This window comes from Podarcis melisellensis (assembly GCF_964234715.1).
Source record: "Podarcis melisellensis genome assembly, chromosome: 10".
NCBI lineage: Eukaryota > Metazoa > Chordata > Lepidosauria > Squamata > Lacertidae > Podarcis > Podarcis melisellensis.
This window is the reverse complement of record NC_138542.1, coordinates 59,590,161-59,615,923: the sequence shown is the minus strand read 5'-3', so window position 1 is coordinate 59,615,923 and position 25,763 is coordinate 59,590,161. Positions and strand designations below refer to the sequence as shown.

Below are 25,763 nucleotides of genomic sequence, written 5' to 3'. Positions count from 1 at the left end.
CCCAATTGCTTACAAAGAAATAACACAGACCAATGTAATTCCAGATCTTTTAGACTATTGTGTTTCATCTGTTGCAATGATTCCCTACTGCCTTCAGCCTCCTCACTTCAGAATTTCTGGCTATGTACCTGGAATGTAGGACAGTTGAAGCATAAGTCCTAACCAGGGATGTTGCAACAGCCCCTGAGTCCTGTGTCACCCATGCCATACTGGTACTAACTGGTACTAACTGGTATAGTGGTACCTCAGGTTACATACGCTTCAGGTTACAGACTCCGCTAACCCAGAAATAGTGCTTCAGGTTAAGAACTTTGCTTCAGGATGAGAACAGAAATAGTGCTCCAGTGGCACAGCAGCAGCAGGAGGCTCCATTAGCTAAAGTGGTGCTTCAGTTTAAGAACAGTTTCAGGTTGAGAACAGACCTCCGGAACGAATTAAGTTCTTAACCCAAGGTACCACTGTACTTGTATTTTTTTCTTGGACTGCTTTAAGAAAGAAGCAGAATATTTCTTCCCCCCTCACAATATAAGGCATAATAAAGAAAGGAAGTCACTGGAAATTGTTTTTTGTTTTTTTTTTTTTGCAGATGGATGGTCTATTTTTTACATATGCTGCAGGAGTAGGCACAGGGCCCAATCCACCAAACCCTTCCACTGTCCATTCCTCCATCCACCCCCCATGAAATGATCAGAAGCTGCTGTGCAGCAAAGAGTTTGGTGAGCTGTACCCCCAGTGCAATGAAGAGCTGCCAGGACCACCATTTTTAATACTCTTCCCCGTCATTTTCTTCTTCAAAGGAGTCTGTTCCAACTTCCTCGTAATCTTTCTCCAGCGCAGCTAAATCTTCCCGGGCCTCCGCAAACTCTCCTTCCTCCATGCCTTCACCAACATACCAGTGCACAAAAGCTCGCTTGGCGTACATCAGATCAAACTTGTGGTCCAGCCTCGCCCAGGCCTCTGCAATGGCGGTGGTGTTGCTGAGCATGCAGACGGCACGCTGCACTTGAGCCAGGTCACCCCCGGGAACGATGGTCGGCGGCTGGTAATTGATGCCAACCTGGAAACCAAGAGGAGGGAAGAAAAGGCAACTGTACAGACAGAAATTAAGTGTGGGCAGCAAAACGCCTCAGTTGATACTGCCCCATTGTCATCATTCCCTCAAATAGCAAGCTTAATCCTCTCCGGGGGAAGCAGAGTGGGAACAGCTACAAACAGAACTAAGGTTTCACTATGCCTGGGATATGCAGAAGTGCATTGCATTTAAAATCAGCCATGAACCCCCTAAAAAAAATTAGCTGATGAGGACTGCATATACAGTAGTACCTCAGGTTACATACGCTTCAGGTTACAGACGCTTCAGGTTACAGACTCTGCTAACCCAGAAATAATACCTTGGGTTAAGAATTTTGCTTTAGGATGAGAACAGAAATTGCGCGGCGGCAGCAGGAGGCCCCATTAGCTAAAGTGGTGCTTCAGGTTAAGAACAGTTTCAGGTTAAGAACGGACCTCCAGAACGAATTAAGTTTTTAACCCGAGGTACCACTGTACGTATGAGTGGGAGGGGGGTTGGTTTGTTGTGGTTCTTATTTTTTACTATGTATTTTGAGGTTTTATATTGTCATTTTATGTTGTGAACTGCTCCGAGATCTATTGATGAAAGCAGTACAGTCGTACCTTGGAAAGTCGAACAGAATCCGTTCCGAAAGTCCGTTTGACTGCCAAAATGTTCGAAAACCTCTGATTGGCTGCAGGAAGCCCCATCGGACATTCAGGTTCCAAAAGAACGTTCGCAAACCGGAACACTCACTTTCAGGTTTGCGGCGTTTGGAAGCCAAAAACATACAAGTTCCAGGGTGTTTGACAACCAAGGTTTGATGGTATAAAATTTTTAAAATAGTCATACAGTGGTACCTTGGGTTACAGATGCTTCAGGTTACAGGCGCTTCAGGTTACAGACTCCACTAACCCAGAAATAGTACCTCGGGTTAAGAACTTTACTTCATGATGAGAACAGAAATCGCGCAGCAACAGCGGGAGGCCCCATTAGCTAAAGTGGTGCTTCAGGTTCAGAATAGTTTCAGGTTAAGAACGGACCTCCAGAACAAATTAAGTTCTTAACCCGAGGTACCACTATACTAATAATGACATAGGAAACTGTCGGAGACGGAGTCAGACCATTGGTCCATCTACTATTGCGTACACTGGCTGGCAGCATTTCCCAGCCTAACCTGGACATGCTTGGAATTGAATCAAGGACCTTGTGTGTGCATACCAGATGCTCTGCCATAGAGATATGGCCCTTCTCCATGCTAGGCTTGCACGTGCTCCCCCCGCAAACTCTTCCAAGAAGAGCGGGATGGGGGAGGCTGGACAGTTCAGGTGAATGGACCTCCAACCCATCTGCCAGCATTCCAACTTGAAATCAGCCTGGAGTGGGATGGGGGTGGCTGCGCCTCTCAGCTTTCTCCTCCTTGATCTCAAAATTGCCCTTAGAGGACTGAGCAGAGAGGTAGAGAGGGGCAAAATCAGTCCTCCAAATGCAGTTCCCAGCCACAAGGGTCCACTCAAAAAATGACTCTTGGTATGACTGCAGCACATACAAACAACACTTTTGTCACCATTATTATTATTATTATTATTATTATTATTATGTACTGAAGTTCTCACCCTGGGCCAGCAGGGGGATACAGTAGATAGTTTTCACTCAGGTCCACATATGCAAATAAGGGATTGAAAGTTACGTTCAGTGATTGGATAGTTACGGAAAATGGTTACTGTTGCGTTCTAGTGGAGCTCTATATAAGCAGGCTGGCTGAACCCTTCAGTTCAGTCCTGTTCTAGCCTGTGAATAAACAAGAGTTGTTTAAAGAATCGCTGTGTCGTCTGATATGTTCACCCACAACTTAACAATTATTATTATTATTATTATTATTATTATCATCATCATCATCATCATTGTGGGTGTTAAGGTTTTAGTCCTACAAAAGAGAGCACCTACTTGTCCCTTCTCACCTTGAAGCCAGTTGGGCACCAGTCCACAAACTGGATTGTCCTCTTGGTCTTGATGGCAGCAATGGCTACGTTGACGTCTTTGGGCACCACATCACCTCGGTAGAGCATGCAGCAGGCCATGTACTTCCCATGGCGGGGGTCGCATTTCACCATCTGGTTGTTGGGTTCAAAGCAAGAGCTGGTGATTTCGGCCACAGAGAGCTGCTCATGGTAAGCCCTCTCGGAGGAGATGATGGGTGCGTAGGTCACCAAGGGGAAGTGGATGCGAGGGTAAGGCACCAGGTTGGTCTGGAACTCAGTCAAGTCCACGTTGAGGGCGCCGTCGAAACGCAGGGAAGCGGTGATGGAGGAGACAATCTGGCTGATGAGGCGGTTCAGGTTGGTGTACGTGGGGCGTTCAATGTCCAGATTGCGGCGGCAGATGTCGTAGATGGCCTCGTTGTCCACCATGAAGGCGCAGTCGGAATGCTCCAAGGTGGTGTGGGTGGTCAGGATAGAATTGTAGGGCTCCACCACCGCAGTGGAAACCTGGGGGGCTGGGTAGATGGCAAACTCCAGCTTGGACTTCTTGCCATAGTCCACAGACAGGCGCTCCATCAGCAGGGAGGTAAAGCCAGAACCTGTGCCTCCTCCAAAGCTGTGGAAAATCAGGAATCCTTGTAGCCCAGAACAGGCGTCAGTCTGGAAAGGGAACCATAATGAATAATAATTAGGGGTTAACCAGTGGTGTTGTGAGGCAGGGATTGGCAGAGATGAAATGCCACCACACTGATCCTCGGATGATGGGCAGTATAGAAATTTGATTGATTGATTGATTGATTGATTGATTGATTCACAGCCTGGACAATGGTGTAATCTCCTGGGGCACGGATATCCAATCATCTGTATATCAAATCCATTTTGTGGCTATCCTGAGTAGGGCTTTTAGTGTGATGGCACCTGCCGCATGGAACATGGACATATGCTATACAGCATGGGTAGGCAAACTAAGGCCTGGGGGCCAGATCTGGCCCAATCGCCTTCTAAATCTGGCCCGCGGACGGTCCAGCAACCAGCCTGTTTTTACATGAGTAGAATGTGTCCTTTTATTTAAAATGTATCTCTGGGTTATTTGTGGGGCATAGGAATTCATTCCCCCCCCCCAAAAAAAAAATAGTCTGGCCCCCCACAAGGTCTGAGGGACAGTGGACCGGCCCCCTGCTGAAAAAGTTTGCTGACCTCTGGTATACAGCAACATTTTATCTTTTCAAGTGTTTAGATTAGTGATATTCATCACTGTGAAGCTGTGGAATTGTATTTTATGCTGGTTTTATATTATTTTATTATGTGCTGTGAGATTTTCATTCTTTTATATAATGCTTTGAGATTTTTAAATATGAAGACGTTTCTAAGTATTTTAAATTAAATAAATCAGCTTTCCCCACCCCCAACAAGAAGCCCACCAAACAAGCTAAGTAGAGGAAGAAGTAAGTTTCATTCATTTCTCTGCTATAGGTCCAACAGGATTGGCCAGTGTCTTCATGGTTTCCTTAGAATATGCCCCAGGATTTCCTACAGCACAGGAGGTATGTGGCAAGCATGCAGAGGTTCCTTGGCCAAGAAGGTGGTGTGGAAAATATTTCCTCACAGTTATTGAGGAAATATTTCCTAATTTTGGAAAACCATTGATCTCTGAATAATGAAACATCCAGCCTCTGTCCACTATGGACCTAACTTCTGAGAATGAAATAAAAAATTATAGCCCTCCAGATTTCTGCCTCATCCTGCTCCCAAACCACATATCACTTTCCATTGGCAACCTTCTACCTACCAGCTTGCGAATGCGATCTAGTACCATGTCGATGCTCTCCTTGCCAATGGTGTAGTGGCCACGGGCATAGTTATTGGCGGCGTCTTCCTTGCCAGCGATCAGCTGCTCTGGGTGGAAAAGCTGGCGGTAAGCTCCAGCCCGCACTTCATCTGTTAAGGACAGTAAGCAGAGCGTGGTCAGAGTTTGTTGTGGACATGTTTCTTTAATGCTGATATGTGCCAACTGAATACCTTATATAGGATGCCGTCTTTGTTGTACGCCAGATGAACTTTAAAATTATTAAATTATTCTGGCTTTCTCTGCGATTCTGAACAGGATTTTGTGGAGTGTCGGGTCTGTGGAGGAATGCTGGGTGTGTGTTTTACGTTTTGTGTGCTTTGAGAAAGGATTGGTGGCTCCTGTTGATGTCAGAGTGGGACTTCTGGGGTTCGAGGCCTTGTGCTGTTCCCACGTTGCAGGCCTGTTTAGCAGTAGCTGCTTGGTAACAACTCCCAAAAGTGGAGAGAGAGAGAGAGAACTGCACGTAATATGTAGAGACAGAGGATGGATCTGGTAAATTAGCCTGGGAAATGGAAGGCTCTTATTGGTTGCAGGTCAGCGCCAGATTTAGGGTGGTATGGGCAGGTTTCCGCATTGGGTGCCAAGGCAAGGGGGGCGTACATTAATAGTGATGTTGATACCTATATTTATATCGGTACCTACTGAGAAGATCCATAAAAAACAACTGTACCAAAAGGAATTATTGTGGGGAAAATTGAAATATTTGGTGTGGGTGGTGTCAAATTTTGTCCTTGCTCAGGGGACCAAATTACCAAAGTCCGCCCTGCAGAGGTTTCCGTCAGTAAAGAATGTGCAGTTAACTAGCGAAATTAAAATGAATTTACCTGATCCAAGCCCAGTCCATCAATATTCAAAATGATTGTCTCCCCAGCCCCACCCACTGCATTCAGATCATGTCACCAAGCAGCTACTGTTAAACAGTAATTAAACACGGTTATTATTGTGCAAGGCCTTGAACCCTGGCTGTGATGTACAACAGAGGGCATGAATCTTTTTCAAAGCAGAAAAAGAGAAACAGAAACATGCAGGCACATATCCAGCATTTTTCCACAGAGGCATACTCGTGCATGATGCTTACAAGCCAAACAGGGGCTGCGTCAACACCCAAGGTAATCCCTGCTGGTTCAGGCTAGGCCAGGGAACAGCAAGATTAATGTTGATGGTGCAGCGCAAGACAGCCATTGCTATGCCAAAAGAAGCTCCTGAGCTGATGCTTCTTCTGATAACTATGTTGTATGCAGCTGTTGCTTGGGGTGTGGGTGTGCATGCATGTGGGAGCAAACAGAAGATGGCATGAGCTGCTCTTCCTTTGTGGCAAATAGTTGTGTTTTTCTCAGAACACATAGCAAGAAATGTTCACAAAGAAATGTTATCATACATAAACACACACACTAAGAGAGATATGCTACCTGAACCAAGGACATGCAGCTTTCAACATTTATGGGGGGGGGGGCGGAATCACAAATCCTTGAAAATAGATCTTGGTGCACCAATGTTTTATACACTCTGCAACAAGCAAGATAAGCTCTTTGTGCCCAACCTTGTGCAAGGTTGACTAATGACTAATGACCCATTGTAATGGTTGGGTCTCTCCCACAAAAGCGAGACAACTCCAGCAGCAATTAACTCAAGTTTATTGCTCAAAACATACAAATCACTCTGGAGCTCAGTCACTCAGGGTCTGCTTCCAAATTAGCCGTTGCCAAGTCTGAGTTCCGCCCCTTCCTCTTCCCCTATTTAAAGCCCCACTTTTTCTTCCTTTCCTGTTCATGCCTCTCATTAATTCTTGCTCGCCTGCGCATCATGGAATGGGCTATTTCCGGTGGCCCTCTCTCTGAGTCCAAGCTTAAACTGTCAGTCTGTGTCTTCTCCCTTGAACTCCCCCCTTCCTTCTCCTTGTTCTTGGAGCTCAGGCTTTTACTGCAACTAGGCTGCTCCTCCCTCTTTCCACATTCCTGCCTAATTATCTCCTCCTGTCTTTCCACGCTCTCCCCCTCTGTCAGCAATGGGATGCAGCTGACACCCATAAGGGAATATGAACGAACCCAGTATATGCAACAACCTCATAGCAGGCTTCTGCTGGAGAACAGAAGACCTCTGGATAGCACAATAGATCTTTATAATGTGCCTTTATAATTGCGTGAGGAGAACTTCTGAAAGATATAACTCACGGACTATATGGGACTGGCAGAAATGACCGGCAGAATCTGAGACCAGGGAAAAGAGTCGGCGGAAGAAGATTGGAAGAAATTTAAAGACTATTTACAGAAATATTGTAAAATTAATGAATGTTAGAATGATGTTGGACAGAAATTAAGTGGTTTCCAGCTGTAATGTTTAAGAGAATATGAAAAAAGGCTTAGAAATAAGTAAAAATTAATGGTGAGGATTTGCTGAATTAATAATTTGAATTGGAATACAAAAAAGGGAGGTATGAGGAGGTCTGGGAAATAAGTTAAAGGAAAATAAGTAATAGAAACTTTATGCGTTTTTTAATTATTTTTATTTTTTGCATTTTTGTTATTTTTTTCTTTTTGTTTTTTATTGTTTTGTTGTTGAAAATTTTAATAAATATTATATTTTTAAAAAAAGAAAGATATAACTCACACACACACACACCCATGTTTGCATGGCACCAAGTTTCTTCAGTTCAACTGTTAAAAGTGAAGGAACCCTGTTTGTACTCACATCAAGTCACTCTACGTTGGTCCCCAGCACTGTTATACATTAAGCGGTCTCATTTGCATTTGCTACTGCTAGTTATTCCACTGACCTACTACAGTGGGTTCTAGGTCCACCATGACAGCCCGCGGCACGTGTTTTCCTGTGCGAGTTTCGCTGAAGAATGTGGTAAAAGAATCGTCATCATTAAATTTGTTGGCTTTGTCCTGGAAAGTTCCATCTGGGTGGATGCCATGTTCTAAGCAGAAAAGCTCCCAGCATGCATTGCCAATTTGAACTCCAGCTTGCCCAACATGTACAGAGATACACTCACGCTGTGGAAGAAGGAGGACAACAGAGCAAAGGTCAGTAGAACAAGAGCACACATGGGGTCTGCCCATTCCCTCAGGTCCAGGGGCAGAACTTCCTATCAGCTTCCTCCCTTTTAGTCTCAATTTTGCCTTACAGGGCTCAACCAGAAGGAGGGTAAGACTAGAATTATTTGTCTCCGCTTTTCATTGCTGAACCTGCTGTTAGGTTCTCTGCTTTTGACCCCACCAGTCCCAACAAGCATCAGCCACCATTGCTCATAGTTCTTCAACACAAAATTATATTCCTGGCGCCGTTCCTACCCTTCCAACTTTCTTCATTTCATCAACCTCATTTAAAAGAAGAAGAACCACCAATTGGGAGTCACAAACTCTTGCCAACTATGGCAAATCACCAGTAGATCCCAAATGACTTTCACCCATCCAGTGCTGTAGAACACAGGAAATATTCCCCTATAACTCAACATTGCAGACATATTGATCAGATATGGCAGACATACTGTCTTTCAGAAAATCTTGTTCACCATTAATACTCTTATTATTAACGAAGTCATGACAAGCTTGTAAGAACACAGTGTCCTTTAATAATTATTTTTTTCACTATCTGTTCAGTTGTTGCTATCTAATTAATTTGTAATTGATTATATCCCAATATATTGACAGATACATATTGGTAGAACTTCAGTTTCTGAACTTAATATAATTATTATTAATAATCATCATAAATCTTCATTTAAAAATTTCTTAATCTGTACTACAATGACTATTTATTTCAATAATACAGAAGCAAATCTGTATCCATTCTCATCTGAGAAATGCAAGCTAGACATTATGGAACCGGGGCAAAGCCAGCACATGAAAAAGTTTGCCACAAAAGCATTATTCGGTCTGGCAATATGGCAAAAGTTTGCACACTCCAAAATGGGCTCCGCATTCTCTGGCTGTGTCCATGTACAAACACTGTACAGGTGTACAAAGAACACTCTTGATCCCATATGGATTTTGATAGATCTTGAAAGGATACTGTGTGCCAAGTGAGTTTATTTTTATTCCTGACTGGGACCTGACGCAGCTTGATGGTATTTCTCCACCGGGTGTAACTTAAGAAGGGCGCAGAGCCTTCTGATTTCTTAACTCTTTTCTGGTGACAAGAACAGCAGCTTGTGCCCCTCCAGAAATACTTTCTGATCTAGAAAGTAGCATTGATTCTCACAAATTGGGGAAATTTTGTTATCAAGGACAGAAACACCATTAATAATAAACCCTTGCTTCCCTAATAATTTAGGGTGGCCAGGTGGAAAAGAAGACAAGACTTCCCTGCACATTTGATAGGTGTACAGAATAAGGAATTTCACCTGCTGAAAACCCCTCTTCTACACAGCAATTACGCCATCTTAGACTGCACATACACCGTACATTTAAAGCTGGCAATTGTAGCTCTGTGAGGCATAAACTGCAGCTCCCAGTAGCCTTTGGACGAAGGCATATTCTTTAAATACTAAAGCCACACTAATGTCCTAGAGTCTCCCCATGAATGCCTGGTTAGTACTCTGGAAAAGAAATGTGAAAGCTGTTTGATGTGTTGATTGCCTCAAACAATAATATGCTGTTCTCTAAGGTCACGTCCAGATCACCAGTTTACTGAATATTTCTCCTGATTTGTTTGCATCAAAGCAAGTGTTATCCTACACTTTCCAGTGTCTTTTCCTGTCACATTCCTTGTAGCAAAAAGTCCGAGCTTTTGGGAAAGCATGATTTTCAGCCGGTCGATAAAGGAACAAAAAAACAAAACGAAAAAGATTTAAAAGCAATACAAAGAAACACCCAAGGCAGAGACTAAAATCATTGTTATGCTGCTGGAAAAGCTTATCAAAACAAATTAAAATGTCTACAATTATTCTGGAACCCACAAATAGTGGTTACCTATCATATGTCAACAGGGATACTGTTCCACAAATCAAGGGGTAGCTACATTGAAAGCCCTGCTCTGAGTTGATGTGGAGTCAGTTTCTGATACTTTAAGGATTCTCAAGGAAAGACTCTCCAACTCTCCAGCTACTGCATATATAGGTGTGGGCGATCCTATAAGGTTTGTATTTGTGAGTTTGTAACGCCCAAGATCCATCTCTTTTCTTGGCAACCTTTCAGTGAAGCCAAGAGCTTCTGATGACAGAAGCTAATCATTGTCAGGTGTCTGATGTCATAAATAGATGAGAGGGTATCTTTCAAACTCCTATAGACTTGTAATGGAGGGAGTAATGCATTGTTTGCAAAAGAGCAAACAGAGGTCTCTGGTTCTCAAATTATGAACTATGTGTGTGGCCAATAGGCTGCCCATGGGGAGCCAAGAAAAATTATGCTTCCAGGTCAGAGGTCAGAGCCAATGGGGATGTCCTAGACGGGCAAAATTCCGTTAATCTTAGTCTTGCTAAGTGAATTATTTCAGAAACGCGAATCTGATTTCCTTTCCCAAGGTAAGTTTATTCATGCAAATTTGGCTGTTCTTACCGGAACACAAGTTGAAGAATACATTAGAGTGCACGTGGCTATGCTGTTGGCTAGAAAATGTCTCAGGTGAGAGAAGAGGTATAAGCTCATCTTTAAGCTTTGGATTACATCAGAACATAGAAAACTGCCTTATATTGAGTCAGACCATTAGTCTCTTGAGGCCAGTATTATTGACATTGACTGGCAGTGGTTTTCCAGAGGTTCAGAGACTCTTCCCAGCCCTATCTAGCAATGCCAGGGGTTGAGTCCAGAGGTGAATTTAGGGAAGCGCAACTGGTTTGGTTGCACTGGGCACAGAGCCTTAGAAGGCGAGAGGCCACCAAATTTGGGTGTCACACAGGACGCCGCTAAAATTTGAGACCCCAATGTCTACCACTGGTTGAGTCCAGAACTCTCTTTCACTCTACCACTGAACTATGGTCCCTTCCAAATATGGTATCAACAAGAAAATAATATATCAACAAGATTCTCATGACTACAAAATGCATATGTTTGACCTGTGGCTGTTAGCTCTGAGTAGCTAATTGTTTCATTTTGGTGGACCACAAGCTTAACATAAGTCAACCATGTGATGCAGCAACCAAAAAAGCTATGCTATTCTAGGCTGCATCAACAGAAGTATAGTGTCCAGATCAAGGGAATTAATAGTACCATTCTATTCTGCCTTGGTCAGACCACACTTGGAATACTGTGTCCGGTTCTGGGCACCACAATTTAAGAAGGATGTTGACAAGTTAGAATGTGTGCAGAGGAGGGCATCCAACATGATCAAGGGTCCGAAAACTAAGCCTTATGAGGAATGCTTGAAGGAGCTGGGTATGTTTAGCCTGGAAAAGAGGAGACTGAGAAGATATGATAGCCATCTTCAAATATATCAAGGGTGGTCACATAGAGGAGGGAGCATGCTTGTTTTCTCCTGATCTGGAGGGTAGAACTCGAACCAATGGCTTCAAGTTGCAAGAACATCAGGAACAACTTACTGACAGTAAGAGCTGTTCAGCTGTGGAACAGACTCCCACAAGAGGTAGTAGACTCTCCTTCCCTGGAGGTTTTTAAACAGGTTAGATGGCCATCTGTCATGGATGCTTTAGCAAAAAAAAGCAGTCTTCTACCAAGTCTGAGCATAGATCCATCCAGCTCAACATCATCTACACTAACTTGCAGGCCCTCTCCAGAGCCTCAGACAGAGGTTTTTTCCAGCCACACCTGGAGATGCCAAGAGTTAAAGTTGGGTCCTTCTGAATACAAAGCAAGCTCTCTACCTCTGAGCGACAGCCCTTTCCGGCAGTAATTGTTCACAAGGGAGCTTCTAGGCTGCAAATCTAAACTAGTTGGAAACCAATTTAATCACCACGTCTTTGCCCAAATGATCTTAGGAAAGGGGCTTGAGAATTCTGCTGCTTTGTAAGAAATCCCTTGCCCCTTCTGAGAGATTATACTTACGTTATGTGATTGTGAGCCATGACTATTAAACTGGTGTGAGACTGGTCTTAGTGTACAGACATTGCATTTATTTGCAAAGGCACTTTGTGTTACCCGCAGCAAGAAAAGCAACTGATAAATTTAATAGATAATAAAACAATAATAGAAATGCCCTAGTTCAACTTCTGGCTCGGCCAAAAAAGAATGCTTTAGAGCATCCATAGCTGACCCAAAGATAAGATTGTGAGACTTTGACCTGGAAACCCAAGCCCACCATAGCCAAGGAGTGTGACTCAGCAAGCCACTTGCTTTCAGCCCCATCTCTAAAATGGAGACAATATGAAACACTTCATCTATTTTTTTAGACATTGCTCCCCGCAGCTGAATTGGTGGGAAAGCATGATTAATTTCGGTATAGAAACGTATTGGCAAGCACCCCAGGTTTTAGTGTCTCAGTTTCCTTCGTGGTGAAAATGTAGCTACTCAGAGTGCAATCCTAAGCAGGTTTACTCAGAAGTAATGCCTTCTGATTTGAGTGGGACTTTGTACCTACCCACCCTCTGAAGACGCACAGGAATGCAGTCCTGGTGACTTCTTCCAGCTTGCTGTCTGCGCCAGAAACATTGAAATCTAGCCAAGGGCTGCAGAAGAAGCTATCCCGTCCGAAATAAATCTCTGTTTGCCTCTTGATGGCCACGGCTGCATAGCAGAGCAAGTGGCAGCAGAGAGACTCTCGTTTCCCCCCGTTCTGTGGTTTCCTCATATCCCCTCTTGCTTACCATAATGCTCTGACTGATTCTCACTTCCCTTCTTGGTGAACAGTTAGAAGGCTTCGTTTCTGTTCTCTCCGTCTCTCTCCCACTCCTGCTGTATCACTTTGAGCTGTAAGGCAGGAGGAGAGGTGCCACTGGCACCAAGCACCTGCTCATGCCCTTCAGTGTCATAGAGCAGATGAGGAAAGAGGTCACAATTCCCACCACGCACAGCCCTTGCCTGATTACATCACCAGGCTCCTACATAGAGGCAGATAAACAGGCAACGGTGCAACCCAAGTGCACTGCTCTTCCACTCTCTGTGCATTTGTGTGTTTTCCAGCAAGTCACACAGACTTCTGATTAAGATCCTGTCCTCTGGGCTTTTGTCTAGCTTGACTGCTTCTTTAATGGCCTTCAGTGGCTAGTGGCTGGTATTGAATACATTCCACTGGCTCTTTAGGAGCCAATGTCTATGGGTAGCATACCTTCCAACATTTCTCCTATCAAAATAGGGACGTCCCATTCCTTAGCAATAGTTTTAGTATTTATGCCCCACACATCTTACTGGGTTGCCACAGCAGCTCTGGGCAGCTTCCAACATATATAAAAACATACAGTGGATGCGCAGGCATGTTCACAACCCGCAGCACCGCATCTGCGCATGCGCGGATTGCAATTTGGCGCTTGTGCGCATGCACAAAGCACGATCTAGTGCTTCTGCGCATGCACGAGTGCCGAAACCTGGAAGTAACCTGTTCCGGTACTTCTGGGTTTGGCACAGTACGCAACCTGAAAATGCAAAGTGTCTGTAACTAAAGGCAGTTACTACAGTCTCCAGGGTCATATGATGGAATGAAGCAGAACATAAAATGATACCAGGAGTTCCCAGCAAAGGCCACTCTTTGAACCGAAAGAAAAGTACTGTGAAGAAGAGAGGGGACTGCAGAGATGGAGCCTGTGAAGTCCCCTTAAAAATTGAAACTATATGTGCTCTATTGCACTAACTAAGCAGTGAAGACTGAACTTGGGTCAGTTACAACTCTCAGCCTAACCCTTTCTGCTGGTAGCAGCTAGGGGCAGATTGTCACCTGGCACTGGAAATCTCTGAACCTAAACTTGTCTGCATGGTATAGCAATGTCTGGTCAGTAACTATAGCTGAAAAAATTACACTCCATATACTACAAGTAATGCAGGATAAAGTACGGCCACAGTCCTTTTAGGCCACCTGGTGGTCCTTTGTTACCTAGGCATCTAACAGTGACATGCAGTGTTATAGCATGAAAATAATTGCAGCTATTTGGACAATGTTATGATAATATAACATCATCTGAGAATCGCTCTTGGTATTAATTCCAGTTTTATGTATTGATCCACAGATATGCAAGTTGTTCCATTTATTGGTTTCTTTGTATTTCTTGGTTTGTTGTTCTCCTTGAGTTGTTTTTAAAAAGTTGAAAACTTGGGAAAAAAATAAACTCTCAACCTAACCCGCTGCCAAACTTTGCAGATCTGTTTAAATTGCCTGGACACCTTTTCTGCTGGGGCTGAAATGTTTCTTCTGCTGGGGGTCTCCATGATAGGTTAGTTTTTCCCAGTTTCTCTAGAAGCCCATGAGGTTAGGAGATGTGTCTCAAATTCAGTTTAGCCCCTTGGTAATGGGGAGTGAACAATGGGTGTTAATTGGGAAGTGGCTGGTGAAGCAAGTGCCAATTGTCTCCTCCTGCTACTGACTGGTTCTCTCCATTCCACCAGGTTTCTCTTCTGCCAGGCATATCTATGACCTCATTGAAATCTAAGCACTCCAGCTGATCCATCTCAGCTTGAAGGCTTCTAGCATAAGCATATAAATATGGTACCTCTTTCCAAATGCTTCTGGAAAATTTCTCTGCTAGTAAATGCAAATTGGCTTTAAAAATGCACCACACATCGTATTTATACAGTGGTACCTCAGGTTAAGGGACGCAGGTGGCGCTGCAGGTAAAACCTCACCGCTTAGGACTTGCCGATCGCATGGTCGGCGGTTCGAATCCCCGCAACGGGGTGCGCTCCCGTCGTTCGGTCCCAGCGCCTGCCAACCTAGCAGTTCGAAAGCACCCCCGGGTGTAAGTAGATAAATAGGGACCGCTTACCAGCAGGAAGGTAAATGGCGTTCCGTATGCTGCGTTGGCTCGCCAGATGCAGCTTGTCAAGCTGGCCACGTGACCCGGAACTGTCTGCGGACAGCGCTGGCTCCCTATAGAGTGCCTATAGAGTGAGATGAGCGCACAACCCTAGAGTCTGGTAAGACTGGCCCATACGGGCAGGGGTACCTTTACCTTTACCTTATCTCGGGTTAAGTACTTAATTCGTTCCGGAGGTCCATTCTTAACCTGAAACTGTTCTTAACCTTAAGCACCACTTTAGCTAATGGGGCCTCCTGCCGCCGCCGTGCTGCCAGAGCACGATTTCTGTTCTCATCCTGAAGCAAAGTTCTTAACCCGAGGTACTATTTCTGGGTTAGCGGAGTCTGTAACCTGAAGCGTATGTAACCTGAAGTGTATGTAACCCGAGGTACCACTGTACTCCAATAAAGCTTCCCCACATAACTTCCACCTCCTCTCCTTTGTGTCGGAGGGAATTCGGGAACAAGGGTACCTATTTCCATTTGTGGTGGGAGTGCAGCAATTTTGGTTAAAGACTTTTGCAGAAATAAAGAAGATTATCAGGGTTTTGCTTTCTCTGTTCAATGGAGTAAATGAAGAAATTAAGGCAAATGATCATGTCATGCAACAGTTCAAAAATGGAAAACTTTATCTGACATTTGGAGTAAATTTGGAGTAAATGAATTTCTCCATGAATAATTCACTGCCTTCTGTTTATTATATATTATTATAGCTGAATGGGTCTCAAACCCTCAGTGAGTTAGGGACTTCTCCTGCATACAAAGTCAGGTTCCAGCAAATTGCAGTCTTAAAACCCGAGGTACTATTTCTGGGTTAGCGGAGTCTGTAACCTGAAGCATATGTAACCTGAAGCGTATGTAACCCGAGGTACCACTGTACAGCTGAGAGCAGAACTCAGAAAGTGGTTTGTCTTCAACAAAATCAGGGTTAGACACACACCATACATTTAAAACACAATTAAACCACATGGCTGCACTCCCTACCCACCCCACCCAAAAAAGAATCCTGGGAACTGCAGTTTACCTTTCACAGAGCTACATTTTCCAACAGCACCTTTAATCAATTACAGTTCCCAGGATGCTTTGTAGGGAGTCATATGCTTTAAATGTATGATGTATATGCAGCCAGGTCTCCTAGTTGCTCCTGATGTGGAAGCTTTTATAGGAGTCACCTGACCTGCTCTGGCACCCAATTGGAGGAGGTTTCCTTGGCTGCCTCCCAATTCTCTCCTTTGGCCAGGGGAGGCTGATTTCACACAGGCTGAATCCCTGCCCAGTTTTCTTCAGCTCACCCATTTCAAGACTCACTGTAGGCTTGTATTATGATGCTGGCTGCCCACATTACACAGGCTTGTGTTAAAGGTTGACGTGGAATGCCTGCAAAAGGAATGCCTGTCATCATGTATGCAAGAGTGTGGCCTGACCACAAAACTAGTAGGAACCTGTTAGGAGAAACCTAACACTGACTGTTAGAGTGAAAAACAACTCTGCATAAGGTACAAGGAGGGCTCTGCATGTAGAGTAAAAGAAACTGGTTGGGTAATGTTGCATTTCAACAGCTGTGGTTGGGTGAAAACATGGTGGAGTGAAAGTGGTTGGCCAGAGGGTGAAACAGCTAAGACAACATATTTTTCGTATACAGTGTTTTCTAAAAGAAAGCTCTCACAAACTCTTTTGACTCTGTCCTGTAATGCGTTGCTGAATAAAGTCTGAAGCATTGGGAACTTTTCATGAGCCTCCACACGGAACCCCCAAGGGAAATTTCTCCCACAAAGTCTACAAAGGGCCAAAGGAAGGGAAGAAACAGACAAGAGACATTGTGGTGCACAGAGAGGAGCAAACTGTTAGATTTCCTCGCTGTCGAGTACCGACTCAAACGAGTCAGTTGCCACTTCCTCATAGTCCTTCTCCAGGGCGGACAGGTCCTCTCGAGCTTCTACAAACTCCCCTTCTTCCATGCCTTCACCAACATACCAGTGCACAAACGCTCTCTTGGCAAACATCAGGTCGAACTTGTGATTTAGCCTTGCCCAGGCTTCAGCAATGGCAGTGGTGTTGCTGAGCATGCAGACAGCGCGCTGGACTTGGGCCAGATCTCCTCCAGGGGTTACAGTTGGCGGCTGGTAATTAATGCCAACCTGGTAGGATTAGAAGGAAAGGGGAGAAAGCAAGCATATAGACGCACACATAAATGGTATCAGTTCAAGCAACCACCTTTAAATTGGAACCTTAGAGGTAGAATAAGAATGAGGTGACATACTGCCTGTACTTCTGGTAAAGACTGATGCCTTCCATCATAATTCTCTATGGGAACTGAGTGATGTCCCTCTATTTGTTGGCAACTCTGTGGTGAATGGGTGGCACTGTGGGTTAAACCACAGAGCCTAGGGCTTGCCGATCAGAAGGTCGGCAGTTCAAATCCCCATGACAGGGTGAGCTTCCGTTGCTTGGTCCCTGCTCCTGCCAACCTAGCAGTTTGAAAGCACACAGTGCAAGTAGATAAATGGGTACCGCTCTGGCTGGAAGGTAAACGGCATTTCCGTGCTCTGCTCTGGTTCGCCAGAAGTGGCTTAGTCATGCTGGCCCCATGACCCGGAAGCTGTATGCCAGCTCCCTCAGCCAATAAAGCGAGATGAGCGCCACAACCACAGAGTTGTCCACGACTGGACCTAACGGTCAGGGGTCCCGTTACCTTTACCTATGGTGAAATAGTTTGCAAGGCAGTTCTATTTTATATGGGAAATATCAATAGGGAATGGGATGGAGTGTGACTTTTCCTGGAATCACCAAACCACAGGTATGTTCACCAGCAATTCCTATGGCATCCCTTTTCTCCACAAAACATGTCTCCCCTTATTTGCTTTTTTTCTAAACTAAAAAGCTTCAGATGTTCAGAAAAAGCCATTTTCTGAATCTTTCCCACAGATTCCTCTCTTGATAAACCTTAATGATTGCATTGGGACCCAGATTTCATGCCAATATTAATCTCTCCTCACCTTGAAGCCAGTTGGGCACCAGTCCACAAACTGGATTGCCCTCTTGGTCTTGATCGCAGCAATGGCTACATTGACGTCTTTGGGCACCACATCACCTCGGTAGAGCATGCAGCAGGCCATGTACTTCCCATGACGGGGGTCGCATTTCACCATCTGGTTGTTGGGTTCAAAGCAGGAACTGGTGATTTCGGCCACGGAGAGCTGTTCGTGGTAAGCCCTCTCGGAGGAGATGATGGGCGCATAGGTCACCAAGGGGAAGTGGATGCGAGGGTAAGGCACCAGGTTGGTCTGGAACTCAGTCAAGTCCACGTTGAGGGCGCCGTCGAAACGCAGGGAAGCGGTGATGGAGGAGACAATCTGGCTGATGAGGCGGTTCAGGTTGGTGTACGTGGGGCGCTCAATGTCCAGATTGCGGCGGCAGATGTCGTAGATGGCCTCGTTGTCCACCATGAAGGCGCAGTCGGAATGCTCCAAGGTGGTGTGGGTGGTCAGGATAGAATTGTAGGGCTCCACCACCGCAGTGGAAACCTGGGGCGCTGGGTAGATGGCAAACTCCAGTTTGGACTTCTTGCCATAGTCCACAGACAGGCGCTCCATCAGCAGGGAGGTAAAGCCAGAACCTGTGCCTCCTCCGAAGCTGTGGAAAATCAGGAATCCTTGTAGCCCTGCACAGGTGTCCGCCTGTAAAGGGAACCATCATTTAGGTGCTTTCCTCACACACGCAGAGAGCTTTTTTATTACACCAACGAGCCTGCATAAATAAGATACCCCTCCTGAGTTCTGAAATGTTAGAGTCCAGGAAGGACTGAAAAGTATTTTGGTCTGTATAAGTAGGCAAGCAGAAGGGTGGAGATTCGGCACCAAAAACATTAGGAGAGGACGGAAACTTTATTTCTCTTTCCATGCAATTGGCAAATGTGATATTAGGAGCCATTTCCTACCTCACTATTCTTCAACACTGCTTCCCCGTCCTTGTATTAAAGGGCCCTCCATTTTATCTAGTCATTCTATAAAACAAGTGTTTCTCCATCTGAATTAAAGAAACACCCAGGTGTCTGCTTAGTGTGTTACAAACTGGCCTCTCCACATCCTTTCTCAACCAATCAGAAAGTGGCTAGGAGAAAGGGATGGATGGTGTATGTGTCCATACATATGCATGAGTGCGTTTCTGTGTGCATGTCTCTCTCTGTGTATTTATTTTATTTTAATTTTTGTTAAATATGTATATTGTCCTATACCCATAGATCTCAATCAATAAATCTACTGATTGGCATACGTTAAATATCTATTGTAAAATAAGATAATATATTGACTTACATAAATATAATCATTAAAATGAACAAGTAAATTATAGCTATGACAGACTCCTAATTAAAAGAGATATCTGATGGGTGGAGTTTGACTCAGGTGGACCAAAGGGGGAACTTCTTTTGTTTGGTCCTCAGGTTCTCCAGGGACCCAGCCAATGCATTTCTGGTCTCTTTGAAGTGCCATTCAATATAACATTGTAGCCTACCAAAACATCCTTTCAGTTCCGCTGTGCCTTACCAGTTTTCGAATGCGATCCAGTGCTAGCTCAATCCTGTCCTTCCCGATGGTGTAGTGACCACGGGCGTAGTTATTAGCTGCATCTTCCTTGCCAGTGATCAGCTGTTCCGGGTGGAAAAGCTGACGGTAGGTGCCAGCCCGCACTTCATCTGTGAAAGGGGAAAGGAAGCGTAAGGCCTTCCAAAAGGAGCTGAATTTTAATACAAGGCAACCGAACTCTGAATCTAGATAGAAAACCATGGCCTGGTATTTCAATTAAGTGGTGAGGAACCTGTTGCATTCCAACTCCCATCAGCCCCAGCCAGCATGGTCAATGGTCAGAGATGCTGAGATGGTCCAACAACATCTGCTGGGCTACAGGTTCCGAAGTATCTATTAGCTGGGGCATTGCATAGAAAGCTGTGGCTTTAAAAAGTTGAATAGCTTGATTCTTCATACCATTAGAAAACAACTTTTGTTTTCTTAAAGGTAAACGTAAAGGGACCCCTGACCATTAGTTCCAGTCGTGGCCGACTCTGGGGTTGTGGTGTTCATCTCGCTTTACTGGCTGAGGGAGCCGGCGTACAGCTTCCGGATCATGTGGCCAGCATGACTAAGACGCTTCTGGCAAACCAGAGCACCACACGGAAATGCCGTTTACCTTCCCACCGGAGCGGTACCTATTTATCTACTTGCACTTTGAGGTGCTTTCAAACTGCTAGGTTGGCAGGAGCATGGACCGAGCAACAGGCGCTCACCCCGTCGTGGGGATTCGAACCGCCAACCTTCTGATCGGCAAGTCCTAGGCTCTGTGGTTTAACCCATAGCTCCACCCACATCTTACAGCTGAACAATTCTGTAGGTCTTGACTACACACATGGAACGGAAGATTCATCAATTAATGGTTATCCCACCTAAGGCATATTCCAGGATTTGGAAACCTGAGGCCCATTGAGGAAATGTGGCCCCCTGATCTCACAAGCATTTCATGTGACCTGAGACAGCCTTAACTCACCGACTACAGTTTGCTCCAAGTCCACCATAATAGCTCGCGGCACATGCTTCCCGTTGCCAGTCTCTCTGAAGAACGTAGCAAAGGAGTCGTCATTATTGGGATGGTTCTTTTCCGAGAAGGTGCCATCTGGCTGAATTCCATGCTCCAGGCAGAAGAGTTCCCAGCATGCATTGCCGATCTGAACTCCAGCCTGGCCAACGTGAATGGAGATGCACTCACGCTGCAGAATGGAGAAGAGGGTGAAGTCAGAAGACACGACACAGACTCTTTGGGACAGGTGCATTCCTTTTTGCACCCTGTAAGTAAGTAAAGGTAAAGGGATCCCTGACCATTAGATCCAGTTGTGACCGACTCTGGGGTTGCGGCGCTCATCTCGCTTTATTGGCCGAGGGAGCCAGCGAATAGCTTCCAGGTCTTGTGGCCAGCATGACTAAGCCGCTTCTGGCGAACCAGAGCAGCACATGGAAACACCATTTACCTTCCCGCCGGAGCGGTACCTATTTATCTACTTGTACTTTGACGTGCTTTTGAACTGCTAGGTTGGCAGGAGCTGGGACCGAGCAATGGGATCTCACCCCGTCGCGGGGATTTGAACCGCCGACCTTCTGATCGGCAAGTCCTAGGCTCTGTGGTTTAACCCACAGCGCCACCCATGTCCCTACCCTGTAAGTAGCTTCATGCATATGCTTGGAAGGGTTTATTTAAGTTTGATTTCCCACAACAATCCAGCTGCAGAGTCACTCTGAAGCACTTAGTCAAATTAAAATGGTAGCTAGACCCAGTTGCTTGGCACTGCTGGGACCACTGAACCAGAATTGTCTTAGAATCAAAGAACTGTAGTGTTGGACGGGACCCCATGAGTCACCTCTCTTCCTCTGTCTGTCCCATCTGAATTTGGAGAAGCAATTGAGGTGTTAGACTGCTGCTTGGAGGCAGTGATGGGCTGGATGTGAGCTAATAAATAAAGGCTGAATCCTGAAAAGACAGAGGTACTGCGTGTTCCGAGTTCTCAGGTCAAGGAGGTGGGGAGACAGCCTGTCCAGGACAGCTTTGCAGTCCCCTGGAAGGAGCAGGTCCTCAGCTTGGGCGTGCTTTTAGGTTCAATACTATCGCTGGAGTGGCCTCCGTGGCTTGGAGTGCCCTTTTCCAGCTCTAGTTCCTTTTGGACAGAAATGACCTGGCCACTGTATTGCGTGTAATTTCCAGATTGGGTTATTGCAACGTTCTTTACACAGGGCTGCCCTTGAAGATGATTTGGAAACTTCAGCTGGTTCAAAATGCAGTAGATAACCCAAGTTCTGGTTTTATGAGATGCGGGGGGGGGGGGGGTGGAACCATCTTTCTATGCATTTTCTTCATACCATGCAATTTTTATACCTCTGTTATATCCCCTACTTAGGACTCAACTACATTAGTCAAAAAACACTTTGAAAGTGTTATAAACATGCAACACCAGATGGCGCCAGAGAGCAAACAAATTTTCGATGTGATTTTTACATAGGTTTTTTTTCTCTTTTGTTATAAAACGATTTAATTTCTGACTTCTTTATAGCGTTTTTATTCCTGTGTGTAAATCCGCCCTTAGTCACCTTTTCTCTAAATGAAAAGCTCCAAACACTGTAGCCTTTCTTCATAGGGGATTCTACTCCCATTGATCACTTTGGTGGCCCTTTCTTAACATTTCCCTTCTACATTCTCCTTTTGGAGGGGTGGTGATCAGAACTGTGTACAGTATTCCAAATGTGGTTGTACCATTGATTTGTATAGCAGTATTGTTGCTATATTGGCAGTTTTATTGTCATTTGCTTTCCTTATGATCTCTAACATGGAATTAACCTTTTTCACAGCTGCTGCACATAAAGCTATCCATCACTTTTAACTTTTAGATAATTTTTATTGATGTTTTCAAATACACACACACACAAACACACACACTAGATAAACAATATTGAACCCCAATATCTTTTTCTGGACCAGTTCAGATGCCATTAGAGTTATGTGGTTGGCATTTTTTGCTGCAGTGTGCATTGCTGACAGCTGGCATAAATAAAATCAAGGGGAAAGCTTCAGTCAATATCAACTGGCAATGTCTGAATAAAACAGAGAGGGATTGAAAGCCTAACCAATATTTGACAGCTCTCTCTCATTTATCATCATTGTAGAACATGATGCAAAAAGTAAACCAAGAATGGATTATATTCAAGGAGTACCTGAAAAACTACTGTGACAGCAAAAACCTCCTGGCAGATATTGAATGAGTCTTGCATTGTACAGACAATATATGTAAACTTAATGTTTTTATTTATTTATTTTTCCTTTTTTGTTATCAAAAAGATTTAAGAAAATAATATATTAATAGGATACTGTAAAAGAGAACAAGTGTAATTTAGTTTTTGTTTTTTAGAACAATCAGAAGTCTATTTTAGGTCTTTTTTAAAAAATGTATTTTTAATTTTTCTGCGGTATGGGATGGGATACAAATTGTAATATATTGCTGTATAATTTTGTAAAATATGTTTAATAAAGAATTCAATTAATGGGAAAAAAGAACATGGTTAAACTATGGAACTCACTAGATGTTGTGATAGCTACCAACTATGACGCCTTAAAAATGTTAGATAAATTTAGGTAGGATAAAGCTATCAGTGGCTCCTAGACATGCCGGCTATTTTCTATCCCCAATGTCAGAGGTCTTATACAGTGCTCCCTTGGGTTACAGACGCTTCTGGTTAAAGACGCTTCAGGTTACAGACTCCGCTAACCCAGAAATAGTACCTTGGGTTAAGAACTTTGCTTCAGGATGAGAACAGAAATCACGCAGCGGTGGCACGGCGGCAGCAGGAGGCCCCATTAGCTAAAGTGGTGCTTCAGGTTAAGAACAGTTTCAGGTTAAGAACAGACCTCCGGAACGATTTAAGTTCTTAACCCGAGGTACCACTGTACTAGTTTCTGGGAAACATGAGTCAGGAGTGCTATTGCACTCCGGTCCTGCTTGTGGGCTTCTCCTTGGCACCTTGGAGAACAAATGCACTCAAGTCATTCAGCTGCTGGCCTGGAACAGCTGGCTGCTGCAGCATCAACCTTGCCATCACAGAACCGATGTGATGGTGGATAAAATGTCAGGGTGTAGATCAGGGAAGGGAAACCTGTGGCGTTCCTGATCTTCTTAGACTTCTAACACCCACCAGTCCCAGCCACCAGGGCCAATGGTCAGGGATGGACTTAAAAGCCCAGCAGGATTTGGCGGTTCCCTAACCCTGACATCTACACCACATCAATCCTGTATTGTCAAACTGCCTTGATCTTCTACCCTTTCAATAGTTCTGAAGCAGAGGAAACCTTCTCTCCCCTTGGTACTTCCATGTGCAGGAAGCTCCCCTGCCTTCCTTACCATGGTGCCTCAAGTAGTGCTCACTCTCGCTCCCGATTAGCAACAGCAGCTGTGGATGTTGATGTTCCCACTGCTGTCTCGCTCTAGGCAGCTGGGTGCCAAGGACCCCAAGCCATGCATGCCACCCCCAGGGAGTGCCATTGAGCATCACAGTGCAGGGGAGGAAGGTCATAATCACCCTTGGCAACCTCCCCTTTCCTGCTCCTGCCATTTACATCACTGAACACTCACTCACTCTCAGGTGGTGGGCTCAGCAGAAGCCGTCTGCCCATGTCCCCTTCCCCACCTGAAATGATAGGAGCGTCTTCCTCTTGGCTCTGGTTTTATTCTCTGAGCAGAACCAGGTTCTTTTCCTGGGACTCTGCCACTTCTGGCTTTGTGTAGGGGTGGTTTGTTTGAATGCTTCTGCCATGGACAAGTTTTTTGGGGGAAAGCTCCTTTCATGCAGGGAAATATATCTCAAGGAAGCTGGGCTGAATCGTTTCCTATGTAGAAGGAGTTACCTGCCCCCCACTGGGAAGAATTCAAATTTGCAAATACCCACCCGCATCTTGAAGTAGTAGAGGCCATGGAAAAGCTTTCCCATTTGATTCTACTGAATGCTCCGTTTTTTTCTGAGTTCAGGACATTGAATCTGATGAGTAGACCTTGGAAGACACATCAGAAATCCAACAAAACATCGGTATGTGGAACCTGTGGCCCTCTAGATGTTGTAGGACATCTTTCATCAGCCTCCACCAGCCAATGACCAGAAGTGATGGGAGCTGGAGTCTAGCAGGAGTCTAGCAGCATCTGGAAGCCACAGGTTGCCCATCCCTCAGCTAGCACCTATTGTTTGCCATCAACTTTCCCTGCCATCTTCCTATCAATGGGTTGTCATCTAGCAGAGCTGTTCCAAGGGGTAAAGTATTCTGAGGGGGGAAAGGGCACTGTGCTGGCCTAGAGCAACCAGTTAGTTTGCAAGGCACCTTGCTGATAAAGTCATTCGTGTTCGTTTCAGAATAGATCCCGTTCTCATTGTGAAGTCTATGGAAGCCTTGGTAGAATCATAGAACTGTAGAGTTGGAAGGAACCTTCTAGAGTCATCTAGTCAATGCAGGAATCGTTTGCCCAGCATGGGGTTCAAACCCACGACCCTGGGATTAAGAGTCTCATGCTCTCCAGACTGAGCTATCCCTGCTGTCATCTGGTACTGCTGTTGCATTCATAACTTTTTTGCAGGTTTCACATAGGCATGTGGTTGGCTGCTGTGAGAACTGGAGGTGGAGTTAGATAGGCCTTTGATCTGATCCAGCAAGGGCACTTCTTATGCTGTTACCTGCTCATCCTGTTTTAATAGGTATGTTTTAGCTCCTTCAGTCTGAGGATGTGGACGAGGTGCTTGGAGGTGTTAGGCTGATCATCTGTCCTCTTGGCCCTTGCCCATCCTGACTCCTTAAGGCAGCCAGAGCAGGGCAGGTCAGTTGGATGGGGCAGGTTGTAAAGAATGGTGAAGTACCGTATGGACTGAAGGAAGGAGTTGTAAGGCATTATCAAAGGAGCCTTCATCAGATCCCACCATCCTAGGCGATTACCTGCTGGTTTCCTATTTATGCTACTTGGGCAAACTGTTCAACGTATGATCTTTATCCTTTGCAGTATGGTTTTGGCACTGAAATATCTGTCACACTAGCGGATTACCTGTGCTGTGAGCTGGACAAGGAGACTGCAAGCCAGTTGGACCTTGCAACAAGCTTTTAATACCATTGACCACCCCTTTGGGATGGGAGGCGTTGTTTAGCAGTGGCTGTAGTCTTACCTTGCAAGTCAGTTGCTGAACAGGGCATTTAGAGATTCGTGTTTAATTCCTTGGCCTCTGCCCTACATCACAAAGGACTCCAGTGTGTCCCCTGTGTTATTTCACACCTGCATGAAACAGCTAGGAGGTTATCTGGTGTCAGTAATATGCTGCGGACCCATCTCTAGCTTGCATTTCCTTCCTTCCATCCAGAGAAGGTGTGCAGATCCTGAACTGCAACTTGAGAGCAGTGGTGGGTTGAATGTGGGCTAATGAGTTGATACTTTAAGCCAGACAAGACAGAGGCACTTCTGGATCAGTAGGAAAGCCAATCCAAG

At 45.0% G+C, this 25,763-nt stretch overlaps 1 protein-coding gene across 1 annotated transcript; it reads right to left on the bottom strand.

The window, feature by feature from the left end:
* Nucleotides 1–559: 559 nt before the first annotated feature.
* Nucleotides 560–23,875, bottom strand: TUBA8 (tubulin alpha 8). The gene is made up of 9 exons (XM_081929295.1): nt 23,649–23,875; nt 20,258–20,477; nt 19,264–19,412; nt 17,716–18,396; nt 16,567–16,857; nt 7,656–7,878; nt 4,823–4,971; nt 3,013–3,693; nt 560–1,057 (listed from the first exon to the last, which is right to left on the bottom strand). Exons 1-9 carry the CDS (start codon nt 23,649–23,651, stop codon nt 764–766), a joined length of 2,691 nt encoding a protein of 896 aa, XP_081785421.1. The 5' UTR covers nt 23,652–23,875; the 3' UTR covers nt 560–763.
* Between the last annotated feature and the right edge of the window lie 1,888 nt (nt 23,876–25,763).